This window comes from Cucurbita pepo, chromosome LG03, assembly GCF_002806865.2.
Source record: "Cucurbita pepo subsp. pepo cultivar mu-cu-16 chromosome LG03, ASM280686v2, whole genome shotgun sequence".
NCBI lineage: Eukaryota > Viridiplantae > Streptophyta > Magnoliopsida > Cucurbitales > Cucurbitaceae > Cucurbita > Cucurbita pepo.
The window spans coordinates 12,732,194-12,745,711 of NC_036640.1; the positions used below are offsets into that span (position 1 = coordinate 12,732,194).

At 34.9% G+C, this 13,518-nt stretch overlaps 2 protein-coding genes and 1 non-coding gene across 4 annotated transcripts; 1 reads left to right on the forward strand and 2 right to left on the reverse strand.

The window, feature by feature from the left end:
• The first annotated feature begins 483 nt into the window (after positions 1-483).
• On the forward strand, positions 484-4,579 carry LOC111790463 (chromo domain-containing protein LHP1-like). 2 transcript variants are annotated; one of them, XM_023671364.1, is made up of 8 exons: positions 484-831; positions 1,093-1,118; positions 1,226-1,312; positions 1,419-2,096; positions 2,799-2,859; positions 2,942-3,224; positions 3,329-3,433; positions 4,374-4,579. In XM_023671364.1, the coding sequence occupies exons 1-6, from the start codon at positions 484-486 to the stop codon at positions 2,987-2,989; spliced, it is 1,248 nt and encodes a 415-aa protein (XP_023527132.1). In that variant the 3' UTR covers positions 2,990-3,224; positions 3,329-3,433; positions 4,374-4,579. The 2 variants fall into 2 exon arrangements, with proteins under 2 accessions (XP_023527132.1, XP_023527133.1); XM_023671365.1 differs by having other exon boundaries at positions 2,942-3,118; positions 3,925-4,579.
• Positions 2,289-2,396, reverse strand: LOC111791916. Its single transcript, XR_002814705.1, has one exon. It is a non-coding gene; the product is annotated as a U6 spliceosomal RNA (small nuclear RNA).
• A 3,377-nt stretch (positions 4,580-7,956) lies between the features above and the next one.
• On the reverse strand, positions 7,957-11,188 carry LOC111790464 (pectinesterase 2-like). The gene is made up of 2 exons (XM_023671366.1): positions 10,304-11,188; positions 7,957-8,738 (listed from the first exon to the last, which is right to left on the reverse strand). Exons 1-2 carry the CDS (start codon positions 11,154-11,156, stop codon positions 8,062-8,064), a joined length of 1,530 nt encoding a protein of 509 aa, XP_023527134.1. The 5' UTR covers positions 11,157-11,188; the 3' UTR covers positions 7,957-8,061.
• Positions 11,189-13,518: the final 2,330 nt, after the last annotated feature.

Consider the following 13,518-nt stretch of genomic DNA (forward strand, 5'->3'; position numbering starts at 1 on the left):
ATAAATATTGTTCGTTTTTTGCTTGTTACATGATGTTATCAGCGTCACAATTTTAAAACGCGTATGTTAGAGAGAGATTTTCACACATTTGTAAGGAATACTTATTCCCCCTTTCCAGCCGATGTGGGATCTCACACGACCTAAGTTATACGAGCTAGATTGAGTTGAATAGTCTGTGCTTACACCATGGAGTATCATTTGGTTTGATTCTATGTGCTAGTCTAAAGTCGATTTAGGATCTTAGCAGAGGGTGGGCATATCGAGAATGATAAGTTCGTAATTAAAATAAATAAGAATAATAATTAATTTTGATCACCTTATTTTAATTACATTCATAAAATTTAATTTTAATTTAGTTCCTAAATTAAAAGAAATTATGTCCAAATTATATGGATTTAATTTGTTTAGTTCTATAATTTTCTCACTTAATTTTGGATATAAATTGAAAAATAAAAAGAGAGGGAAAGGATGGATAAAACGAAAATGGGGAGAAGGAAGAAGAAGGCGGCGGGAAGCTCTGAACCCGAGACAGTCACGCTTCCAATTTCTGGTATCACTGATTCCACTCACGTTAATGGAGATTCAGGTTTTTCCATCTTTAACGACAATGGAAATGAGCCTTTAATTGCATCTCCATATCCAGCTTCTTCAGTTCAGAACAGTTCTGTGCAAACTCCACCGGTCACCGATGAAGCCGGAGAAGTCAACGGAGGTGACGACGGAGATCGCGGAGAAATTAATGCTGCAGGTGATGTTTCTGCTTCTGAGCAAACGAAGCTCGATGAAGGCTTCTTCGAAGTCGAATCTATTCTGCGGAAAAGAGTTCGTAAGGTATTTTTTTCCTCTTCCGCCATTGTAGCTACTTGCTTTATTTTCTTAGAACTTGTAAGAATCAGCTTCTTCTATCGGTTTTTGTGTCTATGGAACGATACTAGAATGTGAGTTTCTTTCCGTGTTTATCGATTTCTTTTTGTCGTTACACTGAATGTGCACTATTATGGTATAGTACACTCGGATTTGTTGTTCAGGTGACAGTGTTTCTGTATCTCCTTTATTAATCTGATTTTAGTTTTACTTTTTGCGAATCCACAGGGACAGCTTCAGTACCTCGTCAAATGGTATGTACGATTTTGGTGTTTTTTCTTTTCGTTCATCATTCAGTTCTGATCTCTGTGATTTTTTCTTGATATACGTGAAAGGAGCTTTGATAATTTGTTTTTGACAGGCATGGCTGGCCAAAGACAGCCAATACATGGGAACCCTCGGACAATCTCCAATCGTGCTCTGAACTTATTGATGAATTTGAAGAAAGGTTCTCGCACCTATTCAACTATTTTTCACATTTTCAAGCAGCAAATGTATGACAATGGAAGTGTAATTCGAACTTCACATCCTAATTCCGTGTTCATCTTTTGTAGCTCGCGATCAGGAAAGCAGCGGAAGCGCAAGCGCAAGGTTGGAGGCGTCGAAAATCAATCTCGTGAGAAAGAACGGCATCACAATTTAGCTACAAATAATGTCACGGATATAGTTATCAGTACTGTGGATGATTGTATATCGGCCGCTCCTTTGAACATAAAAATCCATTGTGATCTTCCCACTCCTCAAGCACCTATAGATGTTGAAAATGGTCATATGGAAGGGACATTTTATGGAAGTAGAAAGAGAGACGATCATGATCTGAAACTCAGTGAGCTCAAGGCAGCAATGTCTGCCAATATGGTTGACTCTGATAAAAAAGCCGTGGCTTCTAACGATCTCGTCCTTGTTTATGATGTTTCCAAGGTCGATTGCGTGGTGGGTTCCAATCAGGAAAGTCACTCCATTGGAGCCAAGAGAAGGAAATCTAGTAGGGTGAAAAGGTTCGCTAAGGATGCAGCCTTGTCTGAAGACTCCGAACAAGGATTAAAACGAAATGCATCGACTCTAAGCATTGAGCCGACTGATCGAAACGAAGAATTGGAACTCGAGAATCCTAGTTTGTCAGGCCACTCCAGAAAAGTATCTGATATCACAAGGATTATCAAGCCTGTTGGCTATTCAGTTTCAGTATCAAATGGCATTCCAGATGTGACCGTCACCTTCTTGGTTCTGAGGTTTGTTGTACAACACCAACTACTCTTCCTTTGTATTGTCGAGTATTACTCTCTCTATTTAATAGTCATTTGGCGTAAACCTTAATTTGAAACAACATTAGCCCGTTACGTATTGTCGTCAGCCTCACGATTTCCACACTCTCAAGGAATGTTTCGTTCTCCTCTCCAACCAATGTAGGATCTCACAATATAAAAAATTTGGACGATTTCTCGATTTGTGTCTGCCATCCTTGCACAGAGGTCATGCTCATCTTCTCTATATAGTTCCAATTTTATCATATGTCTCAAGGCGTGGAAAACTCTCCCTAGTAAACGCGTTTTAAAACTGTGAGGCTGACGGGATACGTAACAAGCCAAAGCGGACAATATCTGCTAGCGGTGGGCTTGAGTTGTTACAAATGGTATCAGAGCAGCACACCGGGTAGTGTGCTAGCAAGGATGCTGAACCTCCAAAGGAGATGGATTGTGAAACCCCACATCGGTTGGAGAGCGGAATGAACCATTTCTTATAAGGGTGTGGAAACCTCTCCCTAACAAGCGCGTTTTAGAACCTTGATGAAAAGTCGAGAAGCTATTCTCCATCTCTCTCTCCATTTGCTTATCTATACATTTTATTGACATTACCATAAAAACAGCCAAAGTTACAAGCTCTGGCCATCATTTCGTTTAAAACAATTGGATCTTTTTCTTCTTTGCATGCAGGTGCGATGGAAAAGAACTGACGGTGAGTAACAAATTTCTCAAGACTAACAATCCACATCTGGTAATTGATCATATTTTAGCTAACATATTTATCTTATTTGGTTTTTGACCTGCTCGCACTTACAACTACTCTCTCACTGCAGTTGATTAACTTCTATGAGCAACATCTCCGATATAATCCAACATCATGAAAGAGCTGCATGTGTTTCTGGCCTCCATCATCATCTTCATGGTTTGCAAGCTGTAATTTTGTAGCTTTAGGACATTCAATGGAATACAACATGAATTCTTCGTAATTTTTTCAAGAAATCTGTTAAGAGGTGATCAAACCATTTTCTTGCTCCGTTTTCTTTCTGTATGAGGACGAATGGGAAAGTCATATTATTTTTGGATATTGAAGATCCAATAAAAAATTTCAAGGACTTGGTAAATCCAATTATGAACATCTATGCCTCCTGTGCTTGAGGTAGACTAAATAATCGTTTACTAAAATTGTTATCCATTTCTCTTACCATCCTTCCAACGGGAAGGTTCTACAGGTTTTTTTCACTGTTGCAATTCACTATTCAACTGATCTTATCTGCTATCCTGATGCTGAGTGTTGAAGGAGCTACGGGATGATGCTTCTTTATCAGGTTTCTTACTGAACTTTCTTGGTTCCATTTATTTATTTTATCAAGTTGGACGCTTTTGGACTTCCAACTGCTCCCTCAAATGAAAAATCTTAATCCCTTGGAATTTTGCATATTATTTATCCGCAGGTCACGTATGATATCATTCAATACATTTATATTTAACTAAATGTCATTATCAAACTTCATGGAATATTAACAAAAAAAAATGTAAAACAATTGGATCCCTTCTTATGTTTCTTGATTATTCGTCCCATTCTTCCGATTTGGTGTTAGCTCTCCACAATTGTATGATATTGGCCACTTTGAACATAAACTCTCGTGTCTTTACTTTTGATTTCTCCAAGCCTCGTACCAATGAAAATAGTGTTCTTTACTTATCAACCCATGATCAAACTCTTCATTAGTCGATGCACAGACTAGACCAACCCACAAAGATACAATAGTGCCTTTCTATTGCTCTCAATTGTTTAAGTGATTAGTTACTCATTCAGCTTGATACAGGTTGCTCGGGTTGGCATCCAATCCTACCTATATTGTCGATATCACAATAAAAAAAACTGTAATTCTGTAGCCCTCATCATTGATCAACTAATATTTTGACCTTCGTAAAAGCATTAAAAGGGTCAGGTTTATCCAAAGTCATCTCCTATCACCAAAAAAATAGCCTTTCTTCCTCAATATCACTCATCTGCAGCCCAGATTCTGATTCAGACAGAGCTAATGGGACATACTGCAGGGCCATCACCTATTGTACCTTGCATCATAGTTGGATTTCTGGGGATGATAATATTTTGGCCAACTCTTCTATCCATCTGGGAGAGTGTAGAGTCTCTACTTGAACTGGGTACTTGGGTTGCAGTAATTCTTGTTTTCCTCTTACTACTCGTACACTTGCTTTCTTTTTTCTTTCCTGTTCTTCATGTTTCGTCCACTTTTGCAGTTCACCATAACAGCACCCCTGGCTATGATTCTGATGGATTCGGTTTCGGGTCAGGAACATTGTTTCTAGGTCTTCTCTTCCTCGTCCTCTATAATTTGTTGTAATCTTGGTCTAGTATTAGCAAACTGTAGTTTCTTCTTAGCACTTCCACCTCTGCTTTCGTATACATATTCGGTAGCCTTTCCAAAAAGTCAAAAGTTTAAATCCATCCTCCCTGTGTCTATGTATCTATGTGTCGATTAAAACGAAAATGTTCATGTTCATTTTTAGCTATATAATATGAATATGAATGTTATCTTGCCTGACTCATTCGGTTAAATGCTTGAGTACTCCCACCCACATGTTAAACTCTAAGAAAACATGTATTTTGTTAATGGATTGTGTTTTTTATATATGATCTATAAGTCGTACTAACTTGAGTATAGGTGTATATTCTCTTCAAAGGTTCGTGTGCTCTCACCCAAATATTGAACACCCAAGAAAACTTCGTACTAACTCGAGTATAGGTGTATATTCTCATCAAAGGTTTGTGTGCTCTCACCCAAATATTGAACACCGAAGAAAAGTTCGTATTATATAGGTGTATATTCTCGTCAAAGGTTCGTGTGCTCTCACCCAAATATTGAACACCGAAGAAAAATTCATTTCGTTAATTGACTGTTCTTTTCATTGCATTTGAACATATTAGGTTATGAATCTCTATTCTCCGCTATGTTTTCGAGCTATGAGATTATAAACGATCCTATCAAGAACACTAACCTCTTTAGTTGCTCAATTTGAAGTTGGNTTGATTAACTTCTATGAGCAACATCTCCGATATAATCCAACATCATGAAAGAGCTGCATGTGTTTCTGGCCTCCATCATCATCTTCATGGTTTGCAAGCTGTAATTTTGTAGCTTTAGGACATTCAATGGAATACAACATGAATTCTTCGTAATTTTTTCAAGAAATCTGTTAAGAGGTGATCAAACCATTTTCTTGCTCCGTTTTCTTTCTGTATGAGGACGAATGGGAAAGTCATATTATTTTTGGATATTGAAGATCCAATAAAAAATTTCAAGGACTTGGTAAATCCAATTATGAACATCTATGCCTCCTGTGCTTGAGGTAGACTAAATAATCGTTTACTAAAATTGTTATCCATTTCTCTTACCATCCTTCCAACGGGAAGGTTCTACAGGTTTTTTTCACTGTTGCAATTCACTATTCAACTGATCTTATCTGCTATCCTGATGCTGAGTGTTGAAGGAGCTACGGGATGATGCTTCTTTATCAGGTTTCTTACTGAACTTTCTTGGTTCCATTTATTTATTTTATCAAGTTGGACGCTTTTGGACTTCCAACTGCTCCCTCAAATGAAAAATCTTAATCCCTTGGAATTTTGCATATTATTTATCCGCAGGTCACGTATGATATCATTCAATACATTTATATTTAACTAAATGTCATTATCAAACTTCATGGAATATTAACAAAAAAAAATGTAAAACAATTGGATCCCTTCTTATGTTTCTTGATTATTCGTCCCATTCTTCCGATTTGGTGTTAGCTCTCCACAATTGTATGATATTGGCCACTTTGAACATAAACTCTCGTGTCTTTACTTTTGATTTCTCCAAGCCTCGTACCAATGAAAATAGTGTTCTTTACTTATCAACCCATGATCAAACTCTTCATTAGTCGATGCACAGACTAGACCAACCCACAAAGATACAATAGTGCCTTTCTATTGCTCTCAATTGTTTAAGTGATTAGTTACTCATTCAGCTTGATACAGGTTGCTCGGGTTGGCATCCAATCCTACCTATATTGTCGATATCACAATAAAAAAAACTGTAATTCTGTAGCCCTCATCATTGATCAACTAATATTTTGACCTTCGTAAAAGCATTAAAAGGGTCAGGTTTATCCAAAGTCATCTCCTATCACCAAAAAAATAGCCTTTCTTCCTCAATATCACTCATCTGCAGCCCAGATTCTGATTCAGACAGAGCTAATGGGACATACTGCAGGGCCATCACCTATTGTACCTTGCATCATAGTTGGATTTCTGGGGATGATAATATTTTGGCCAACTCTTCTATCCATCTGGGAGAGTGTAGAGTCTCTACTTGAACTGGGTACTTGGGTTGCAGTAATTCTTGTTTTCCTCTTACTACTCGTACACTTGCTTTCTTTTTTCTTTCCTGTTCTTCATGTTTCGTCCACTTTTGCAGTTCACCATAACAGCACCCCTGGCTATGATTCTGATGGATTCGGTTTCGGGTCAGGAACATTGTTTCTAGGTCTTCTCTTCCTCGTCCTCTATAATTTGTTGTAATCTTGGTCTAGTATTAGCAAACTGTAGTTTCTTCTTAGCACTTCCACCTCTGCTTTCGTATACATATTCGGTAGCCTTTCCAAAAAGTCAAAAGTTTAAATCCATCCTCCCTGTGTCTATGTATCTATGTGTCGATTAAAACGAAAATGTTCATGTTCATTTTTAGCTATATAATATGAATATGAATGTTATCTTGCCTGACTCATTCGGTTAAATGCTTGAGTACTCCCACCCACATGTTAAACTCTAAGAAAACATGTATTTTGTTAATGGATTGTGTTTTTTATATATGATCTATAAGTCGTACTAACTTGAGTATAGGTGTATATTCTCTTCAAAGGTTCGTGTGCTCTCACCCAAATATTGAACACCCAAGAAAACTTCGTACTAACTCGAGTATAGGTGTATATTCTCATCAAAGGTTTGTGTGCTCTCACCCAAATATTGAACACCGAAGAAAAGTTCGTATTATATAGGTGTATATTCTCGTCAAAGGTTCGTGTGCTCTCACCCAAATATTGAACACCGAAGAAAAATTCATTTCGTTAATTGACTGTTCTTTTCATTGCATTTGAACATATTAGGTTATGAATCTCTATTCTCCGCTATGTTTTCGAGCTATGAGATTATAAACGATCCTATCAAGAACACTAACCTCTTTAGTTGCTCAATTTGAAGTTGGATTTCATGACTAACATGAAACTTGCTCATTTGAATTGAACAGTCCATCAAGCTCTAGATGTTGAATTCAATAAGCCAAGGGCAATGCAAGGCATCTGATCACAGTTTTGGACGCAATAAGAATAAAAGATAGGGCCGTAGTTTATACTCTGCTTTGGAGCTGGGTGAAATCCATCTGATTTTGATTTACATTTAAATGGACGTAATTCCAATTTTACTGGAGAAAAAAATAGGAATTTCAGTTTAATTAATTAATTGTTTTGTTATTTTCCATAAATCTTATTCCACGTTGCAATTTAAGCAGATTTTAAGGTTCATTTCAGTATAGCTATAATATTATATTACCACCAAATCATGATAATTGAGATTAAACCAACTAATTCATAAAAAATAAAAACAGACAAATAATTCAAACTATAATATTTCATTTATTTAAAATACTTGCATTGAAATACAAATACAATACTATAATATATATATATGTATATATATATTATATATACCGTAATTTCTCAAACCCAACCATTTTAGATCGGTTTTCCAGAGACGAAAAGAAAAAAAAAAGAAAAAAGAAAAAAATTCTTAAGGAGAAACTTGCTTTATCGAAGTATAAGTTTACAAATAACGATTATTAAGATTTAAGAATACATACAAAATAGTAAGCAGAGTAAAACGGCAGCGTTTCTAGAGGCCGGAGGTGAAAGGCACGCCGGTACTCGGTAACCAAGATCCACCGGCGATGAAATTCCCGACGGTGAACTTGGAGGCCTCCGTTGCACTGGTAATTACACGATAGCCCTTCCATTTCACTCGATTCGCCGTCGAAGCTCCCGGACCGGTATTCATATATTCGCCGTAATAGAGTGTATTTAGGGCAAAACTACCGCTCCATTCTAGCCACCCGGCCGGACTGATGAACCCGCCGATCGACGATTTCATTATAACTGTCCGCGAGTACTGCCTCCACGGCCGGCCTAAATAGGCTTTGACGCCGCTGAGGCCGCCGGCGGACGTGATTCGGGAATTGTGGATCGAGATTCCGGTGTTCTGATTCGGATCTGATCGGCCCTGGGCGGTGACTGTGATAGTCCTATTCGGAGGATCGCGGGCGATGATGTTACAATCTTGGAGTACGACGGCGGCGTTGCCGAAGATGAAATCGACAGTGCCGTAAATGTCGCATTGTTTGTAGAATTGGCGTTCGGCGTAGACGTAGAGAGTATCTTGATAGCCTTCGAAGCCACAGCGATAGAAGACCGACAGGTCAGACCCCGATCGGAGCGCCACCGCCTGGTGGTTCGCCGCTCCGGCAGTGTTTCTGAAGGTTATATCTCGCGCGATAAAGCCATCTCCATCAACGGCTACGATATCACCGACACCCACAATTAATTAATACAATAAAACAAATTTAAATAAATAAATAAACAAAAAACATACCCTTAATTAAAAGATGATCATAGTATTCGTTCCTAAATTCAAAATTATTATATTTAAATTATTTAACTTTTAATTATTATTATTATTATTATATTTTTTTTTTAGTGTTTCCCATGTAAAATAAATTATTGTTTTATTTTTAATTTATTGAAATCTATTTTGTGTAATTTAAAATATACCCACTAATTTCAATAATTAAGAAATAAATTAATATAAAACATTTTTTATATCTCAATTTCTATATAATTAATAAAATAAACTTTATATTTATAAAAAGGAACAATGAATTTAAGGGGTCATCATCCTATTTAATACTATTCATGTGACTTAAAGAACATGATAACAAATAAAAAAAGACAAATTATAAAATATATTTATTTTTTAAATGTTAGCAAATAATTCAAATAAAAACACAGAAAAAAAAAGTTGGAAATTAATAATTACACATAAATATTATTTTAGATGAAAACTACAAACAAACCACCATCAAAATCTCTATAAAAAAAAAAAAGTCCAATTTCACACATCACAAAAGTTGTAAAGTTTTAAATTAATTTAATTTGGTCACTTTCTTGCTTTATAAGCAAAATTCAAATAATTTTATAGATTCTATTAATTATTTTTAATATATAGTAAAATAATTAGAAACTTTGGTCCCATTAAATTACCCACCAACCAACCAAGCTACTTAATATTCGTCGTATCATATAATTCTATAACATGCCACATGAAACTCCAATCAAAATATGGCCCTATTTCCCTTTAATTTCCCACTAATAATAATTCACACAAAATGCCACGTCATATATATATTTCTTTAATTTCTATAAACCCCAAGCCATATTTTAGGAAATCCATTATGGGTTCACTTTTTATATTAATTCTACCTTACTATAAAAAAAAAATACATTATTTTTTGCTACATATTATTCATTTATTTGAGTAACAACAAATAAAATTATATCATATTACAATTTTTTAATTTTCCATTGTTAATAATATAATGTAGAAAGGCTTTATTTATTTATTTTTAAACTAAAAGTACTATGTTATTTGGCTTAATTATTAATTACCATTAAATATAGGGATTAAAGTCACAAGAGTTCATTTAATTCAACCAAAATTAATTATATTATAGGGATAATTCAACTTTATTATTAATTAGCACAATTTACCAATTTACCCAAAATAGGTTTCTTGATTTTCTATTGGTCGCCGATTAACGTTAAATTATAATAAATAAGCAATAAATTGACAGTTTAATTAATGAATAAAGTCAGCTTAAGTGACCTTATCAAAGGCTTTAGGTACATTTAACCCTTTTTTTTTTAATTATTATGAAAAAAAAAATATATTCTCACATTTATTCTATTATTTAATTAATTAAACTCGTTTTTCAATTAAATTCTAATTTTTTAAATATTTTGCTTAAATTAATAACTTTATAAAAAGATTTTAGAAAAGCTTATAAGGAGAGATAGAGACATACCAACGGTGGCGGATCTAAACGTGGTGAAACCGCCGCCGACACTTCTACTTCCGGTGATGACAGTTTTTCCGATTCCGTCGCCGATCAACATAAGATTCTTAGCATTAATCTCAAGGTTTTCACTATAAACCCCCGCCTTCACATATATTACAAATCGCCCGCCGCCTTTCGCAGCGGCGACCGCCTCCTTCACCGTCTTAAAATTCCCAGACCCGTCCTTCGCCACCACCACGTCCGCACTCGGAGACCCCGACTGCAGCAGTTTCCGGTCACCGGGCCTAACCCACGTCGGAAACCCCTCCGTCATAGTTGGCTCAAACCCCTGGGGTGACGTTGGCTTATTCACAGACAACCCATCGCTAATGAGCTTGGAAACATTATTGCTCGTCAATGGGTAGCCGAAGGCCGAAACCCCGAGCTCCTGGAGGCTGTTCCGGCAGGTGTCGAGGGCGGTGAGGGAGGCGCTGAGCCAAGTCTGGGCGTCGACGGAGGAGCAGCGGTCGGCGGAGCGGTTGAGACGGGAAATGATTTGATTGTAGAGGTCAACGCAGTCGGTCAATGCTGATTTTTCTCGGCCATTGTGGCATTTTGGGCCGAGAGACAGCGCGGTTTTTTGGGCCGAAACGGCGCCGTCGAGTGCCGTTTCGACCAAGAGTTTAAGGAAATGGGATTTAGTGGCGATTGGGGAATGTTTGGCGGTGGCTTTGGCTTTGATAAATTGCTCGCATGGAGCTGGATATGGTGTTTGGCTACACCAATTTTTTAATTCTTTTTCGGAATAACTAAAAATGGCGGCCGGAAAATTAAGAACAACAAGAACAATAAGGATCCAACGGCTATGAATCACTGCCATTTTTCTTTAGCTGTGGGATTTTTGGAGCTTTGGATTCCCTTTTAATAGGAAAACAGAGACAAATAAAGTTAATAATTTTAAATTATTTTAATTATAAATTAATTTTGTCCCTTTCCTCATTACTCATTTAGACCCGATCCAGGTTCGGGTTTGCCACATTTTAAGAAAAGTCATATGTCTTAGTAATATGCAACCACGTGTACGAGATGTCACGTACGTTGTCTAAAGTAAATTTCAGTGGTTAAAATAGTCGTTTCAAAAATTTAGATATTAAGATGAAGCAAAAACGATAAAATCGGATTTAACGAGTCAAAAATCATTTATCGAATAATAAATAATAATAATTATGAAATATTGTGTTTAAAAAATGATATATTTTAAAGTTAAATTGAGTATATTTATTGGCTGCTGTAGCGCGGGTTTAATTATATCCATATCATTTGATTTGACATTTCCATGGGAATTGAAGTTGTGCCTAGTGGTTTCAACTTGCTTAATTGCTTTATATTTATAATTAATTTACTTTAATTATATTATTAAAATATTTTAATTATGACAGTATTAAAATTATTATTTTACCTTATTAAAGTATTATATTATAAAATTTTTAAAATATAATAATAATAATAAATAAATATATATATATATATTTTTCAGGCTTTGTATTGTAATTGAATTACTCTTCGTGTGTTGCATGCATGGAAATTGCAGCCTTTATGACGAGTTGTCAATTGCAAAGACTTTTTTAGCCAAAGATAATAATTTTATTTTTTATTAGTTTAATAATAATAATTATTATTATTATAAAAAAAAAGGAGGAATATTCAATCATGCTGTTGTATTGCTTTCTTTAGCTTGGGTAGGTTTATAGATATAGATCCATAGGAAATTAAAAGAGGTTTATTGGAAATATAATACTAGGGGCCTCGGGTATCGGGTAATGGGTACGACTCGAATCTAAAAAATCGGTGTTAATTTGTTTGGATTTTTTTAACGAATATTGATTTCACTACCTATTTAAATTCAGAGTCGTTCGGTGGAGAAAAAAATGAAAATTTTAATATTGAAAATGAAATTTAAATTAAATGTGCTAATAATTAATTTAGTTTTATTTTGTTCATGAGTTTAAGTACATTGATTTATAGATAGGTATAGGTTCGTACTTTCAGTTCAGTACTAATTAAAAATTTTAATTTTATTTAAATAAAATTTAAAAAAATTATAGATTAGTTTTTAGGTAATTTTTTAATTTATTCGTATTTAAAATTGAATTTGATAAATGTGCTAAATAGCTTAAATTTCCTGTAATAACTTTTGGTTTTAATTTTTTTTTTATAATTATATTTCAATCGATTTGAAATATTTTGTTTTATTTCATTTTTGTAATCTTTTTTCGTTAAAAGTCAAAGAAATTATAATTACATTGACTTGTTAAGTATACAAATTTGAAACATGATGTAAAGGGATTGAATTTAATGATTTATTTGGAAATTTTAGTGTAATTAAGAAATTTCAAATAAAAATAATTTAAAATAGGGGTTTATTTTTCTACCGATGACATTTCAACTGATACAGTCTCGTATTTAATATTAAAAATAAATTGTTCGGGACGGGTTTGGTGTTGAAGACGGAGTGGGGATTCGTTTCCCATTCCCATCTCGTCCCCTACCGAAGGCACAAATTAAATCTTCGGCTTTTACTTCCTAATTGGTCAAATTAGGATTTTTTTTGCTTTGATCATGTCGAGGACTTGCAAGACCCCGACCCGTGGAGAATTTTGCCATACCTACCTACAAATGAAGAAACTAATATCGTTGAATTATATGGTTGGCTAATTTATTACGATAAATAATTTTAAAAAAATGATACTTATTCATACGATATGTCACATCATAAAATTCAAATATCAAACATTTACAAGTCACAGAGAACTCTATTTAGGTTATTCAGACTGACATGACGAAAAATGATCAAACTGAATCAATTTTTTTTTCGAAAATTCAATCTGACTTAAATCGATTAAAATTATTTGGGTTATCGGGTCACATAAACACAAGTATAAAATGTACGTGAAATCGGGACCCATTTAAAAGAAAAATAAAAAAAGATTTAACTTTATTTAACATAAAAATAAATAAACACACTCACATGACATCAATTAATGAGGATTGAAAGGGGGAAATTAGGATAAACTAATGCATGTGATGGCTAAAGAGGCAGTTAGGCCATTATTTCATTTCTGGGAGAGAGATAAGCTTGTGTCCATTATTATAAGATAGCACCAAATTATTCAAGCCTACCTGATAGAATTAAAGTGGCTATTTATGGACCATTTTTTAGGACTTCTAAGGAACAAAATAAA